This window comes from Cololabis saira, chromosome 19 (genome assembly GCF_033807715.1).
Source record: "Cololabis saira isolate AMF1-May2022 chromosome 19, fColSai1.1, whole genome shotgun sequence".
NCBI classification, from domain to species: Eukaryota; Metazoa; Chordata; class Actinopteri; order Beloniformes; family Belonidae; genus Cololabis; species Cololabis saira.
The window spans coordinates 32,522,931-32,540,506 of record NC_084605.1 but is presented as its reverse complement, the minus strand read 5'-3'; the positions used below and the strand labels follow the sequence as shown (position 1 = coordinate 32,540,506).

Sequence of the window (17,576 nt, the reverse complement as noted above, 5' to 3'; positions counted from 1 at the left end):
TCCAGGAATTCATCTGATAGGATACTCAAGGCTTACAGAGCCGTTAAAGTGGTAGACGTGCCCTCATCAAAAGCTTTTTGGAATGAGTTTCTGGCATCACATTGAAATAAACATAATGTGTTTAAATATTTGTGCATTTTTGTGCCAACATTTGATGCGTTTACTTTGTACTTAAAAAAAAAAAAAAAAAAAAAAAAAATTTTGATTGTCTTTACTAAAGTACTATCTTCTTTTTTTTGGAACATGGTTGTAAACACCCTCTATTTTTTTTATTGTGCTCCTCATCATTACCTGCGATTTGCCACTACGCAATTCACTATAAAGTGCTGAATCATTATTGACTTTGGTGCATTATTTACTTAATGGTATTTGATAGTTTGAGTGTCTGCTCAGTATACCGAGCAGTATGATGCAGACATAAAGATCTTTGAATAGCTCATCTCAAGTGTTTATTGAGCTTTTCTCTCTTGCAGCACATTGACAGGGGCACAAATATACTGCTTTCTGTCACTGTTAGTGCACTGTAGAACTATTGAAAAATTGTATCATCACATTATTATGTGCTGGAAGTGATGATACAAATACCTTCTTTATGGTTCAGTAATAACTGCCTTATTTTTCATAGGGACGCAGAACATTATTCATCACTGGCAGTGTTCGTGGGGATTAATGATGCATAACTCTGTTGGAGTTGTCTGGCATGCAGCACCAGCCGAAGGAATCTGGAAGGTTATCAGAGCAATAAATCCCAAGTTTTTCGTAGTTGTTTGTCACGATGCACTGCAGCAGCCAGTGGTTATGGTGGTTCTTGCTAGTTCTCTCACTCTCCCTTTCTTAGTAAACCTTCAAGTAAATAACACAAATTATTTGAGCGAGCTCTGAATTGACAGGGTGGAATCTGATCACGCAACCTTAAAGTTCAAAGCAGGCAGCTGTTTTTAAAATCTCATCCTTGATACTGTGTCTGCCTCCAGCTGGATGCCGTAGGAAACTCTCCTCACACTCTCCGTCTCCGATGTTCAGTCTTAGTAATGAGGCCAGGCTGTTCAGCCTTGCATTTTAACTGTTTTGTCGATTGCCATCGTGCAATTCGGTATGTCTATAAACTGGAAATTAAATTAGGTGTACAGACTGTTACACAAGTTCAATCTATATCCGTCCAACAGCAGCACCTGTATTTCTTCCATCATGGCTTATTTTCCTTGTTTAATTTATTGAATAAATTGCCCCTTTAGCTCGTCAAGCAGGAGGTAGTGATCCATGCATTGTCTATGATCCGGGCAGAGAGGAAGATCCAGTCTATTAGTGCAATGATAGGCCCTTTACTGCGGTGAGCTCACTGATTGAATGGCATCCTTGTCAAGGTCATGCTGGAGCTAAGAGCTATTTTCTGCTTACCTGTGCAGCCAGCCAGCCACAGAATCTGCACACAAACTGCCTTTGCACCAGTGAGCTAAGTAAGCAAAGAAGCCCATCACTGATATTTCCAGCTGGTAACATGAAGAGAAAGCTCTACGCCTGCAGAAAAAGACACAAAGGCATGAGTAATATGATAACTGGGACCTCGCTACAGTACGTGAAAACATCAGGAATGTTGTTTTTTCGATCTGTGCCAGGGGCTGCATCACATCCTCCTATTGTGTCCCTGTCAAAGTAAACGAGTGTGTTAAATGGGAATCAGTTTGCTTTAAATGTACCGAATGGATTCGAGGTCAAGCTGGGAGCAAAGAGGGTTTGTCTGGTCATTTGTAATGAATGTGAAGCGTTGGCTGTTTTAAGTTTGATTTCCTTGAAAACACAAGTATCTGGCTGAAATGATGTGAAACGACCTCCATGAGTTGAAGTTGTGCCAGTCACGTTTTAAGACACTTATGCTCAATGTCTTTTTAGATATATGTTAATCCTGTTAACATCCGATTATGCTCAATTACATCCAATAATAGATGCATTGGTAATATCTTGTTGAGTGATCCTTTTCAGATGATAAATTGTTCTACAAAATGTTGTTGAAATGCTCATTAGAGTCGTCTTTCTCCCAGCAGCACAGTTTTGAAGTGAATTTTGTGCGCTGCCACATTGAATTTAGGCAGGCCTGACCTGTGCTAAGCCCTCGACGGGGGCTGTCATTTAGCGTATGTCTTAAAAAAAAAAAAAATCTCTTTGGTAACATGGATCACCTACACTGGCTGACACCTCTGAGAGATCAAAGCTCCGTGGAAATCCACTGCGATGCTTACAGGGGAGTTGTGGAGGCGGGGGGCCAGAACTGATTCACCTGTGCAGGGGCCGAGCACAGCTGCATTCCTACCAGCTGGAGTCTACTGACCACCGACAGGATTAAAGGCTTTACTTGCAAAGGTCCCTCATCATCGCCCCCACCTGAACCTTGTAAGGCAACAACCTCCTGCAAACACAAATGCCATTTTATGATCACTTAATAACACCTCCGTCCTCACTTTATGCGCACTCACAGTCAGTAAATCAGCTCCTGTGCTTTTATAGTCACAATTGTCTCTGCAGATAAAAAGGACAACCCAGCAGTCTGGGACTCCCAGCCCATGAATCTGTTGAGCCCCCCCCCCCCCCCCCCCCCCCTTCAGATTAGTATCACTGTGCAGCCTGTTGTGAAGCTGCTCCCTGGTTTCTGTATCCGAGCTCTACCCTTCATGCCTGCCAGGTAAACCTGTCTGCCTTCTCCGTTGCAGCGATAGGGGAGTTCAGATCTGACTGCTTGAAGCAACATCACCTTGTTTATCCTGTAAATAATTCACCCCTTCTAAGCAAAAGAAACTAAATCAAGGTTGTGTGTTTTAACAATGTAGTCGAGGAATAAGAGGAGCCACAGGAAAATAAATCAGGTGTTTCCTTTTTAGATAAACTCGGCACCTGGAGACAGCGACACATCCCTGATTCCTATGCAGCGCAAAAGATGCTGCAGTGCGATGTGTCAGGTGTGTGTGTGTGTGTGCAGTGGGGAGGGGTGTTCTGAGGCTTACTTTTTTTTGTGTGCTCACTGAACTTGCCCTTTGATAGCACTTAGAAGACGGTGCAGATATACTGTTGGGGGCATTCTTGTCGTGTGTAACATCACGACCCGTGGAGTGTGTCGGCGCGTCATTGAGTTAGATGTTTATCATTGGGAGGTTGTTCCTGGGAGCTGCTGTCTCCCCTCCCCACCTCTCCAGCCACCCCTTCTGTGACACACACGCGTGTGTGGACACACTAGCTCCCTGGGTTTGTTTTGGTGTTTTGTGTTGTTTAACATCACTCCCCTGAGGTGTAGTGTGCAGAATAGGCAGAGTATTTATTTCCCCCATGCTTGTAGCACAGGGACCCTTTCTATCCACCTATTCCGATTCTGTATGTGCACACAAAACACATTCAGACAATCACACTCGAACCCCTCGGGTAATACTAGAAAATAACGTTCCTGAATAGATCAGTTGAATAAAATTGTGCAAAAAATGCTAATTGTTTTTTTTTATGTGCAATGAATCTGTTGCATCTGCCATGACTGCTTATATCATTGACAAAACACCTGCCTCTTACTGCCACTTCCCATTTAACATCTCCAACAGAAATTCCCAGAAACAGAAATATGGTGTGACAGAACGTCATTCATCCTCGGACCTTTTGTTGCAAGCGTTAAAATGACACAGATGCCGTCGTAGGTGCGACTCAACAAGTGATATTACTCCACCCTTGATTAATTATGTAATCTTATTGTGGCCTCAAGTGTATTTGCTTTGCAGTAGCTGATGCTAATTGACCCTTTGTCAGCCTTGTGATTGGTCCCTGACTGACCAATCAGAAAAATCATTCTCCGTTGCTCCATTCGGGTCGGAATATCCGGTTGGACAAAACAGCCGTCTCTCTCGTTTACATCAATGGAAAAAGCCTAGTTTTTACTTGCCTTGTATCAAATTTTAAATCGCTGGATTATTTTTTTTAAATCTTTGTATTAGTAAAATGAAAACTTTGGAGCACACTGCACACAGTGTAGTGAGGGTAAGTTTATCCCAAACTGCCAAAAAATCTGATCTGTACTTCGAAAACAAAGTCATTTCGGCAGCAGGCTACAACCCCTAGCTACAACCGCGAAAGCGTTCATTTATTTATCTTAAAATGGTCAAGCGGTGTGCTTGGGGCACTTGTAAAAGTGACACCGGCTACCCAGATGGGATCACAGGAATACATTTCATCCCAAAACGCTTGGTAAATCACGAAAAATGTCTGCTTTGGATAGAGCTATGTGGACGGCCGCATTCGCAGTTCAACCCTTCCACTGTGCCATTAGCTAAACTAATCAAAAGATCTTGTTCTCACTGAAAACCTCAGTTTTCTAAACTCACTACACGGTACCTGAAGTGTTCCTTTTTATTTATATCTAGTTGCTGTTGATTTTCTTGGGTACAATAATTAGAAATAAGGTGATGTAAAACCCTGTTTTTACAAAGGAAGTGGACGGGATCGAGAGATGACAGTTTTGTCCGACCTAGCAACAGGGACGGGGCCTGACAAAGGGTCAATTGATTTGCATTTTCACAATATTTGAATGCAAACTGTATAATAAGGAAGCAGCTCATGGTGGAGCATATTTTTTTTAAAGAAAAGCAGTGGGGAGTATACCACTTACAGTAAAACGCCTCCTTATGAGTGAGACACTGATTCTGATCTTGCTTTCCGATGCATAATCAGTTGCTCACAATTTGAATATTATCAAGAAACCTCTGACTATCCAAAACTGGGGTTGCAGGCCCATCTCTCCTTCTCTTTTCCTTTTCTTTTTTTTTAAAACCCTTAAACTTTTCCAAATAAAAACATGCGTCTGGCAGTGCAAACAGAGCAGTCTTGCACATAAAGCTAACATCAGATGTCCAGATTTCTCTTGTAACACTGATTGTTGGAACAAATAAAAAAATGGTGTAATACAGCTGTTAAAAAGGGGGTGGGGGATCGGGGGGGCGGGGTAGGGAGGTTTAAAATTGAGGCTGCTATCTGTGTGCTCGTCTACATATTCTCTTCATATTTTTTAGCTCATTTATTTTGAGCATGAAAATTTTTTGATTGTATTTGTTGTCCCAAATATACAAATCAATTACTTTGTGTATTGTCTCCCAACAGTGAGAAATGTCCACAGCATAGACGTTTTTACCAAACTGTGCTATGGTACATTTAATGGCCAAAAAACATTTTTCAGTCTTGTGTGTACATTTTTTGACTGAGGAGGAAAAAAAAATATAAAAAAATCTGCCAACCAACCAACCAATCAGTTAGTGCATCCAGCTAGTGTATGTTATTTCCAATTGAAACAGGTTGTGTTTCAATGTGAATTTCTTCTTTCTTTTTTTTTAGTGAAGAGAACAAAATATAAACTGATATGATAAGTAGGAAAGGAGAAACATGAGTTTATTCAACCACTTATTCAACAACTTACACATTTTTCAGCTCTTATCCTGATACTCGCGAGCAGTATTTTAATCAGAGATACCAAACCTTCCGCTCAGAGGCCTTCTTTAACTCCTCTGGAGGTGATATCGACTGTGAGACATTAACACCTTTTACGCAGCCTCTTCAAAGTGTGACTGCTGCACTTTCATCGCACCTTGCTGTTCTTTTCGAGACAGTTATGGAGCCGAATCGTGTGGACGTGTAAGGGATGGCTACAAACGGAAAACATGTCACACCATTGATTCTGCAGCAGCGGCGTGTTATTGAAGGCATTTGGGGATGGCAGTTTGTGATCTGTGTTGGGTCAGAGTGAAAGCAGAGGTTTGCAACGGCAGCATAGCGTGGAACTCGTCTTTGGAGTGTTGTAGAAGAATTTCTGTGTGGAGCAAGCTGTAATCTTGCTTGTCTGGAATCTGCCCCGGGGGCTCTTGTTAAGATATTTCTGAAATATGCCTTTAAGTCACCCTGAAGATAGGGCTGGGCGATATATCGAGATTTTAATATATATCGATATATTTTCAAACACGATATGGTACGAGACAATATCGTTTATATTGATTTAAAAAAAAAAGAAAAAAAAAAAATTTACATTTTTTTTTCTAAATGATTTTGATATACCGGTAGCTTATTTTGTGACAAATTGACTTGAATGTTTTATTTGAGATTTGCACAAATGTTTTGTTATTTGCACAACTGTCAACCTCAGTGTAAAACTGTATTGTATTAATTGCACAGTGTATTTAAATTTAATTGTTATGCAGGAAAGGGATATTTGTTTTATTTTATTCAAGAAGCATTTTTATTCTATATATGCAGGCAGTTTATTTGTATTTCATTTGTTTTATACATTTTGATATTGTGCAGACCTCTGTTAATAAAGGAACTGTGTGACATTTGGCACGAGGCTTTGTATTAAAACTGACTGTTTTTTTTAAGGGTTTGCCTCAGAAAAAAATGAAGCTAACAGAGATGCTAACAGAGATGCTATGCTATAATGCTTTGGGGGAAACCCCAATTAAGGCACAGAAAAAATATCGAGATATATATCGAGTATCGCCATTCAGCTAGAAAATATCGAGAAATGACTTTTGGTCCATATCGCCCAGCCCTACCTGAAGATAATGGTGACAAAACCCCAAGACGCGTTTTGATGTAGAAGCGTCGTGTCTCTCCTTTTTAGCTTCCTCTGGAGAACTTGATCAGGGCGGGCCAGAACAGACATCCTTCAGTGGAAGCTTGTTGCTCACAAATTTTCTTCCCATATGATCCATTATGGAAAACCTTTTTCTCTTGAACGGTTAAAGTTCTCAATTTTTGGAATTGTTCAAGCTCAGTCAGAGCTTTTTCATTTCTATTTCAGTCTACTATTAAGACGATATGAAGTGAATCGGTGGCCAAATACTTGCACGGATTGCATCAGTAGACCGTCAGTCAACTTTACGTTGTCTTGCAGCCAGAGCCTGACGCCGCATGACAACTGTGAAACGTCAATTACAAAAGCAGACTTGAGTAGTGAGACACAAGCCTCCCCACCATGCTGGGTCGTCAGCAAAGGGGGCGGAGCAGGCGCTGAACAGAAGACAATGAGGATCTGAATATTTGAAGCTGAAATTGGGCCAGTTTCCCATCAGGCTGCACGCTATGCCTCCCCTTTGACTGTTTATTGCAAGCATAAGAAACTGGATGACTGATCTAAAAGGAAATTACTGGAGAGAGAGATTATCCATGCCTTTGACTGATAATCAGCTCATTATCGTGTTGATCATTTACAGTTCTCCCTCTCGCCCGCTCTCTATTCTTTTAGCTGCGTCACTGAAGCAGAGCACAGAGACTTTTAATGGCTTGGCAAAGCGCCGTCCGTGTTGAGGCAGAATTGAAACAATCACGCTTGCACCGGCTATTCTCCGCTTTTACACAGCGCTAGGTCCCCCAGCTCACTTATCATCCGTCTTAGGGAAGGGAAAAAAAAAAGAAAAATTAAATACAAACAACAACAACAGTGACAACAAAATATGCAACTCTGACGCGAGTGTTGCCCAAAACCCCAACATGACTAACTGGGCATGAAATGGAACTGATTGGAGTTATTGACCAGAAGGCTCGAGCCCCCGAGAGGACAGAGAGGAGTGAGGGGGCGCCTTGTGTGTTACCTGATTGAGTGAAAAATCCTCGGCCGGTTGCTTTGATGCCAGGCACTTTACAGGAAAGAGTGATTTAATGGAAGCTGCCAGACCTCATCAATGTCAGCGCTCGTGGTGAGGGCCCTCTGCTCCACCAGTGTTTTTATATAAAAGCGCTTGCTCTGACAAGCCATGATGGACAGATGTTTGCTGGTTGTTTTAGCTGCTCAGTGAAAGGAAACACTGATTTCTGCCTCTCCGTTTGACTCTAAAGGAGAGGCTGTGAACCAAAAGAGGCTGCTTTATGCCACCCCTGCATACAGCCCCCCCCCAACCTCCTCTATTTAAGTCTTCTAAAAATAGCCCTATTGAGTTTTAGCTGAGCTTGATAAGACTATAATTAATGTGACCATCATTAGGAACAGCAATGTTCTTAAGAGGAGGCAGCTGCTGAGGTGAAGCTGGTAGAATTGAGCCTTAAAGGATGATCTGAGTCGTGTGAGAGGATGGAAGCAAGTGACAGCCAACCCGCTTCCCTGTGATGTTCAGAAAGGCGCCACTTTGTTTTTTAGCTGCAGGATAACACACAGTGTCATCCATCAACTCCTTGGAAAGGCCCACTGTGCTCCGTCTTCAGTAAATCTGAATTGCATTGGAATTGCATCATTTAATAGAGCAGAAATGATTCCAAGTAACTCTGAGAGAAATACACTGACCCTGGGGGAGACTGGAAAACAAGACAATGTTTTTACAAGAGGAATATCTAACTAGAGGTCCCATTACCACTTTATCAATATACTGCAGCAAGTAAAGGGAGAAGGTGGGAGGAAGGGAGAGGAGCAAAAAAGGAGAGGAGGGAATGTAATAGCTTATAGTACTAATGGTAGTCTGAGCACTCAAGTCCCAAACATTCAGCTGCCTCATTTCATCTGGCTGTGTAATTGCCCTCCTGGAAGCTGCCACGCGAAGCGGCTGCCTCCGAAGTGAAGAGTGGCAGCTGTTGGATGCCGAGTTAGTAGGCCTGGGTCAGGTCCCCAAGTGGGGCTCATTGCAACCATGAGATGTCATAATTAATAGCTATCTGAGGGCCCAGGGGCCAGTTTTGGGTGGGTGCATTGGGGATTAGGAGTATTTGGGTAAACTGAAGCTAAACAAAAGCGATGCCAGACTTATTCCCCACTTAACATAATGTACACTTCTCATCACTTTGTGCTTAGTGATTTAGTCTGCCCAGCATCATAGCCTCTGCTTTTCAGGAATAATTTTTCTCTTGTTTATATTAGGTTTTTCCATCTGTAACTAAAAGCACCTAGAGACATGTTGCAATGGTGTGCCTTTAGGAAGTTATTAATCTTCTGGGACCAGCCTCCTCCCTAAGTTAACTAAATATACATGAGCTGCAGAGCTAGCTCAGGGAGATGAGCTCAGGGTACCTTCACAAAAATGTGTTACTCCGGCTTCCTTCTTTCTTCCCATCCTCGTTTTCTTTCTATCTAACATGTCGCCTGGGGGCATATCTCACTCTGTCTCATCTGCTGCTTAATTTCACTGGAGCAGGTCCTAAGTAATGAAGCCCCTTGATGTACATTTGCCAATTTCTGCCTCTGCCACTGCGATATAATTGGGATGTGACTAAGCATGAATACCCAGCACAGGGTTGGTTGACCTCTCGGCAACCCCGCGAATAGCGCTTTTGTCATAATGGAGGTATTATCTCACATAATCTAGGAATGGAGAGGGGTTGTCTGCAGGGTGCCATGGATGGAAAGGAAATGATGTAACGCCCTGCTCCTGTGTGCCACAGAGGAGAGAGAAAAATGTGTGATATTTTTTTTTTTTATGTGTCTAATAAAGGCATTTTCTTTACATCAATTGCTGCTTTGTATATTGGACTAGAAGAGCAGCTTCCGGCAAAAGCAGGTTTTTTTTTTCCCTGTTTTTCTATGAAAGCAGTGAGTTTTGATTCTAGAGAGGATTTCTCTGTACTTGTGGATATGTGTGGATGTGTCAACCATTTTCCTGCGTGGGTGCATTGTGTTAATGTGCATGTGTGTGTTTGTTAATGACTCTGAAAAATGACAAGCTGAGCTGGCAGTGAGAGTACAGGTACTTGTCAGAGAGAGAGAGAAGGTGCTGGAAACAAGGAGGATCAGATGGAGATGTTGCTAGGGTGGGGGGGGGGGGGGGGGGGGGGTGGGGTTTGGTGGGCAGCTTTGCGGTTGGTGCTCGGCGTGATTCACCATGCTGTCATCAGAGAGCGACCGGAGCCCCTGAGTGGCCCTCTCTATTCCCACCTGAGAGGCCTGCAAATGGAGTGGGGCTGCACTGTCATTATTTACAGCCCGCAGCTCCTAACCTTGGATTCGGAGCTCATCACTGCGAAGGGAAAATCAGATTGGACTTGACGTGTACCCAAGCCAGTGACCTTGATAAGTGTGAGGTGCCTGCAGCATGAGGTTAGGGAAAGACGGGCTCAGATTTGTGCATATATATATGTGAGTGTGTAAGGATTTGTGCATTTGTGTATTCTCAACCAGGTGGGGACTTGGGGTCACGGTTGAACGACTGAATCTTGCCTCAAGATGGCACGTGGTAGGGCTGCTCACGGACCACGATGCAGCAGGCATATGTGATGTTACCTCTGTTTATTTCTGCTGCTATTGTAATTTGATTACAATCACAAACACTGTGATTGCAAATCACAAATGCTGTGATTTGTAATTTGCTTACAAAGAAGAATTGACAATGATTGATACAAATCCATTTTCAAATAAGTTGGGCCATTTAAATACTCCATTAAAATTTGAAAATATGAATTATTAAAACTAACTACTACTATACTATACTACTATAAAAACTAACTAATTAGGTAACCTGGCAACAGGTCAGTTGCATGATTGGGTTTCAGAAGAGCACCCCAGTACGGGCTTCAGAGTTGACGATTTGGATGGTGTCACCTCATTTAAAGACAAAGTCAAGAACGAAAGAGCAAAATGACCAAGAGCTTCAATTAAAATCTTAAAAAGCTTAAAACCTTTCACACAAACAAATGAAGGTATCAAAAATGTATGCCTGTTTTTAAAATATGCATGATGCCAAAGATTAAAATTTCATATTTTTCATCTTTTATGAAATAAATTGAATGAAATAATGATGCTGTTTTGAACCTTTTTTGACATCATTATCACGCAGTGGTGCTGTTTGATTCATTCACTCTGAAACACTTTGTGTCGCTCTGTTCTGCTGTTGAATGTTGTATAGCATTTCCTTCTTTTCACAGTAAAAGGTCTGTGGAGAGCAGAAAGGTTTCTATCCACTGAAAGGCAAAGCGGATTTTAAATCAATATGGTGCAGGAGATGTTAAGTCTGTAGTAGCATTTTGTCAAGCCAGTTTGTGCTCACTAACATCCTGCCATGCATTTTGCCTCTTACTGAAGTCAACTTCAGTTGTGAGTCAACTTCTGGTTGACTCACCTGAAAACACAAAGCAAATGTCAACCATTTCAAATTCCGTTTTGAGGCAGTGATTTAAGATAACGTAGAAAAGACAGCGAGGATTAGAAATAAAGGCAGCCACTATATTTTTATGAGAAAATGTGCCTTGAAGAATATGTAGGGACGAGGTTATAATTGACTGAATAGGGTGGCGCTGCATCAACACATGATTCTTAAGTAAAAATCAATACTCGTGCTCAGGGGTACCTATAAAAAAACCTTTTGTCAGCTTACAGGGTTCATTCATCCACAAATACTCTACCATTGCAAAAACTCCAATAGAAAAATGTAAAAAGGTTCTTCACAGGCGAGATCTAGAAATCCCACTGCCCTCATAGGCCCAGGCTCATTTAAAATGGATTGAGGCGAATCTAACAAATCAAAAATTTAAATTGTTTTTGGAAATCGTGGAGGCTGTGTCCTCCAGGATAAAGAGAAGAGGGACCATGCAGCTTGTTATCTGCCCACAATATAAAAGCGAGCATCTGTGATAGTATGAGGGTGCATTAGTGAAAATGACATGGGTATCTTGCACATCTGTGAAGGCGCCATTATGACTGAATGATATATACGGGGCACTGGAGCCACATGTGCAGCCATCAAGACAACAGCTTGTTCCATTGAAGGCCTTTAAAAAAAAAAAAAAGAAAGAAAGAAAGGGAACAAAAGAAAAATGCCAAACAACATTTTGTTCATGTTACAGCAACATGAATCTGAAGTAACACAGTCTGCGTATTAAACTGAGCTGCCTGCAGTCAAGATCCGTCACCCTTTGAAAATATTTGGTGCATTATGAAAAGAAAAATAGCACATTTTCCAAAGCTGGAATAGTTTATCTAGCAGCACTGCAAGAACTCATTTCTAAGAAAGTAAAAGGAAAAAAGCCTTTCAAGAAAATTTGTCTTGTTTTTGTCTAGTGCCTAGACTATTTTTCAACTTTTAAGAGGTATATACAACACAATATTTCTCACCCCTTTGCATAAAATAAGACAATGTGACTAGATTAGGAAATATGATGCACATTTCAAGAGACTTTTTATTGTGAAGAATGGGGGAAAATTTAAATGTTTGTTTCTTTCACCTTGGCTCCATGTCATTGACAGCTACAAATCAAGCCAGAATTCTTGGTGTAATTATTGACTCAGACCTGAACTTCAACATCCATCTAAAGTTTATCACTAAATCTGCCTATTACCACCTGAAAAACATTGCTAGAATTAAGGGGTTTCTGTCTAAACATTCATGCATTCATTTTCAGTAGGTTGGATTATTGCAATGGCATCTTTACAGGCCTCAACAAGAAATCAATCAGGCAGCTGCAGCTGATCCAGAAGTCCTTACAAACACCAGGAAACTGGACCACATTACACCGGTCATGAAATCACTACACTGGCTTCCAGTGAGTCATAGGATAGAGTTTAAAATCTTACTGCTGGTCTACAAAGACCTGAATGGTCTTGGACCAAAATACATGGTTGATCTGTTAGTTCCTATGAAGCTCCCAGACCCCTGAGGTTCATCTGTAGTGATTAGTCTGTTTTAGATTGGGCGGAGTGATACGCCACAGTACGGCACTAGGTGCTGTTGATGTTCTAAAATCCTACACTGTTGAGGGACATTAAAGTACACTGGAACTCAGCAGAAGTTGTCCCGTGTTTATCCTACTCACGACCCCAAAAAGGTTTAATTTAATACGGTAAGGCTTAACTCTACACCAGCCTTACATAAGTAAAGGTTCAGAGCTCAAAACGGGACCGCGAAACGGTGCTAGTTTCTTCTGAGCGGAGGAAGATTTTGGTCCGCGGGTCGAGGCCTGATCGGATGTGCGTTACTAGTCAACACAATAGATTAATATTAATAACCCAATATCGCGATACAGTTTGTCACCTCCATGACACGTATTGTGACATTTTTGTATCGCGAAATTTCGTGGCACGATATATTGTTACACCCCTACTAATATTATACTTATGACATATACGTATCACTTAGCAACCAAACACCGCTGCATTGGATTGTGGGAAGTTTCTACTTAGCTAGTGTCCATCAATCCACAATAATACATTTCTCCAGAATGAGTATGGATAGAGCATACTATTGAGTACGTACTAATGTTTCGGACGCACTAAAAAATCTTGCATACTCATTTTGCATACTCATTAGGGTTGAAGTATGCAATTTCGGACGCAGCCATCGTCATCATTAATTACGGCTAGATTCTTGTGAATTCTAACCTACTGAAACTAAACAGTGTCCTGCTGGTGACCGGCCACTACAATGTAAAGCACTTTGAATTACCTTGTGTTGAATTGTGCTATACAAATAAACTTGCCTTGCCTTTGTTTTCTTCTTTGCTCCTAAATCACCGATAGTGACACTGGTAGCATTTAAAAGAAGGATGTGACACAGTGCTATGCATGCACCTGGCCTAATTGGTTTCAAACATCTTGTCTGCATCAAGCTCAAAATGAGAATACACTTTTCCAAGAAAAAAAACTGCTGAAAATTATAAAAAATAATCTTTGAAGCCTATAAAAGTCCTAAAATCCCGCATGGTGTTAACTAGCAACCTTGATCCTTGCTCTAGGCAATGCATCTGCTCCTTGGGAGCTTTAATTTTTAACGTTTTACCTTTTGAACTAGTTACCTAGATTGCGGGAGTGTGAAGTAAAAGGGGACAGCGTCTGAGGATGGGTGTTGAAAACGCACTCTTCTTTCCAGAGATGCTATCCGTTCGTGTGAAATGATTAATTTCACACATATACAGGTCATCCTAAAAAGCAGCAGCATCTCATTCACAAGGGGCCCCCGTCAGCAACAAAACAGGAGGCTGCAATAAAATGAGCAAACAGCAGCACGTACTGTACGTCAATAAATCCTTGGAGGTTAAACCTGACCACTGTAGAATTTGAGTCCCCCCACCGCCCCACCCCGTCAGGTAAAAGTCACTGAGTACATCAAATCTGTCGAGACTGTAAAATGGCCAACGAGCAATTCAGGGAGTGTCCTGTGGCAGCGGATACAAACTCACACCGAGTCTGTGTTTGCATAAGAAGGATGAAGCCTTGAATTATGGGGTTTGTGTAAATAAGGAGATGAGACTGTTTTTAGCACACAGGCAGGTAGGAGGAGAGCTTGGATGAGAATAGTCCCTCTGTGTGTAGTGGAATTGGTCTTGGGTTGTTTACGACAGCTCGCAGCCCTCATATATCACAAGCAGTATGTTTGCTGTGAAGATGCAGTTTGTATGCCATCTGCCTTAGCTGAACTTGACCCTTCAAACAGACTTATATTTGTAAACCGAGCTCCCTGTAACTGTTTTTTTATTTTCTCTTTTCCCAGTGGATGATCCAGAAACCGCATAAGGTGGCTACTTTCTTCGGCTGCATCGGGGAAGACCGCTTCGGTGAGATCCTGAAGAAGAAGGCTGAAGAGGCCAACGTCGACGCCTATTATTATGAGCAAAACGAGGAGCCGACTGGTACCTGCGCAGCCTGTATCACCGGAGACAATAGGTGGGGAACCTTTCAGTAGGGGTGTAACGGTACACAAAAATCTCGGTTCGGTACGTACCTCGGTTTGGAGGTCACGGTTCGGTTCATTTTCGGTACAGTAAGAAAACAAAATGCAAAATATAAACGTGCTAGTTTTTTATTACACACACGCAAAATAACATTGGCCCAGACTTAAAAAAAAATATCTCCCTGATGTGCAAAATTGAACAGTTGCAACACTGAACAGTTTAAAGTTGTTACTCAGATGAAATAACATTTATAAGGCTCAGACTTATAAACAACAAAATCTTAAAAACAAATCTTTTCTACATCAAATGTGCAAAATTGAATAAAAATGCAACACTGAACAGTTTAAAGTTGTTGCTCAGATTAAATAACATTTATAACCCTGCGTTCTGCCTTTGCTCCCGGTGGCTGATTTATGGTTCCGCGTCACACCAACGCAGAGCCGACGGCGTAGGGTACGCGGCGACGCACAACGCACCGCGACCCTACGCCGTCGATTTAACGCGGAACCATAATTCAGGCGAAGCTGCAGTCTGTCTGCGCTGATACTGACACACCGGGTCGGAGCGGATTTGGTCATGATGTTTAACCTGTGTTTTGTGATTAATAAGTACGGGTTATTGCCAATACTAGCGGCGTTAGCCATGACGTCGGCTACAACTGTTGCTTGTTGTTTCTCGGTGTGAGCGCAACTGCCTATGTGCAGCTGCAGCAGCGCTCTGCTCCACAACGTGCGGTCCTCTACTTAATATGTCCGTGTGGAAACTCGTTCGGTACGCCTGCGTTCCGAACCGAACACGCTATACCAGGGGTCGGCAACCCAAAATGTTGAAAGAGCCATATTGGACCAAAAACACAAAAAACAAATCTGTCTGGAGCCGCAAAAAATGAAAAGTCTTGTAAAAGCCATAGAATGAAGGCAGCACATGCTGCATGTTTCTATATTAGTTATAACGTTTTCATTATGCACTTCGAGAAAAAAGTCGAAATGTTGAGAAAAAAGTCGAAATGTCAAGATTAAATTTGAAGTACAATCGTGAGAAAAAAGTCGAAATATCGAGAAAAAAGTCAAAATGACGAGAAAAAAGTCAATGTTGAGAAAAAAGTCGAAATGTCGAGAAAAAAGTCGAAATGTGGAGGAAATAGTAAAAATTTCGTGAAAAAAGTCAAAATGTTGAGAAAAAAGTCAAAATATCGAGAAAAAAGTCGAAATGTCGAAATTATTGTTGAAGTACAATCTCGAGAAAAAAGTCAAAATGTCGAGAAAAAAGTCAAAATTTCGAGAAAAAAGTCAAAATGTCGAGATTAAAAAGGAAAGGAAAAAGGAAGAAAAAAGGAAAAAAAGAAGAAAAAAGGCAAAAAAAAGAAGAAAAAAAAAGAAAAAAAAGAAGAAAAAAAGAAACAAAAGAGAAAAAAAGGAAAAAAAGAAGAAAAAAAAGAGGTCAAACATTTATGAAAAAGCTCCAGGAGCCACTAGGGCGGCGCTAAAGAGCCGCATGCGGCTCTAGAGCCGCGGGTTGCCGACCCCTGCGCTATACCGAACGGTTCAATACAAATACATGTACCGTTACACCCCTACCTTTCAGTCAACCCTTGACCAAGAAACAAACATTTACCTGGGATTTGGAGTCATTTTGGTTCATTTTAACTTCCTCAGGTTGTCTACTTCTCTGACCTAAAGTCATAACAGGGAATCTCACACAGCAAAAGGAAAGAAAAACTGCTTGAGCACTTGTCTTTTATGCCCCCACTCACTCTGCGCTGCCCCGGTGGGTGGTCATCCATCTATAGGCTGACAGTAGCAATGTGTTAGGAATGTCTGGGCTATCCCGGTTCTCACCTGTCAGCCTTCCCTCGGCTCTAAAAAGGGGCTTTTGCGTCTCCGGCGACTCTCACGCGAGCATCATTATCGTCACGTCCAATACAGCAGAGGTCAGAGCACTCGCTGAAATCCAAACGCTCTCAAATAGCACTAACAGTAAGGGCTGCAGTTCAAGATAGGCCAGGTGTCGGATCAATAATCTTCTCTAAACACTCCTCTCCTCCGCAGCTCTTTATCCCCCGCTCCTGCAGTTGCCAGTCAGTCAACAGCTGGACCCTGACCGCCCCAGGAGCCAGTCCTAGAGAATGGTCTTAGTGGGCTTGTTTGATGTGGGCTCTGACACCTGAAAAAGGTCAGGTGCCTTGCAAGGAGGAGACAGGCTCTGTAATATTTCTTACAGGTGTTTAACAGACAGCTCAGGAGGCCAAAGGAAAGGTTGCCAGCAGTGTCAGCGATGGCTTTGAAGGATCAGGAGCCAGCATGTCACATGGCCCAGGCTTTGGTTTCTGCAAGACCTCAAAGAGGAGAAAAGAAAAACCAAAACCCTGCATGTCTCTCCTCAGATTTGACAATTTGAGTTCCAGTCTCAAGCCATGCCATTTAAAAAATAAGCTTATATTCAGTTCTAACAAGTGCAATCAATGATTCAATCACTCAGTTGTTCAAGGATTACAGATTTGGGGTGATTGCAGCCCAATTCCATCTGCTTTTTAATTCAAAATGTTCAATAATTTGTGGCTTTTTGTAATAAAATATGCTATTTCAAAGTTTTCTTTTCCCTGAATGGAAACGTTACTACTAGTATTACTTTTACCATTACTACTACTACTACTAATACTACTACCACCACCACGTTCCTTACCACAAAGAGACGTCTGTCTTCCTTTGTGTTTGTTAAAGTCCCCATTAACAGTTGTGACAGCCCGTCCGGCTGCGTGCATGTATTTCAGTCCAGGTAATGGATGTCTCTTTCTTCTAGCCCTCAAAGTATTAAAGCTACCCAACAAAAAGTGGAGTAATACAAGTCAGGCTACACTAAATGTGCACAAAGCTAAAAAAGAAGATAAAACTATAAATAAATATTGCAGTAAGCGTAATGCACACAGGTAATGTGATTTGGTCAGGCTGAAACTGGTGTACATGCTCTGCACTTGCCCCACAGTTCCC

At 41.8% G+C, this 17,576-nt stretch overlaps 1 protein-coding gene across 2 annotated transcripts in view; it reads left to right on the top strand.

Moving 5' to 3' along the window:
* Nucleotides 1-17,576, top strand: part of LOC133419190 (adenosine kinase-like) — a 133,998-nt gene that overhangs the window by 38,462 nt on the left and 77,960 nt on the right. For both annotated transcript variants that reach the window (XM_061708223.1, XM_061708224.1), the window contains exon 5: nt 14,409-14,581. In XM_061708223.1, coding sequence (XP_061564207.1) covers nt 14,409-14,581 — 173 coding nt within the window. The remainder of the gene's footprint in view (nt 1-14,408; nt 14,582-17,576) is intronic.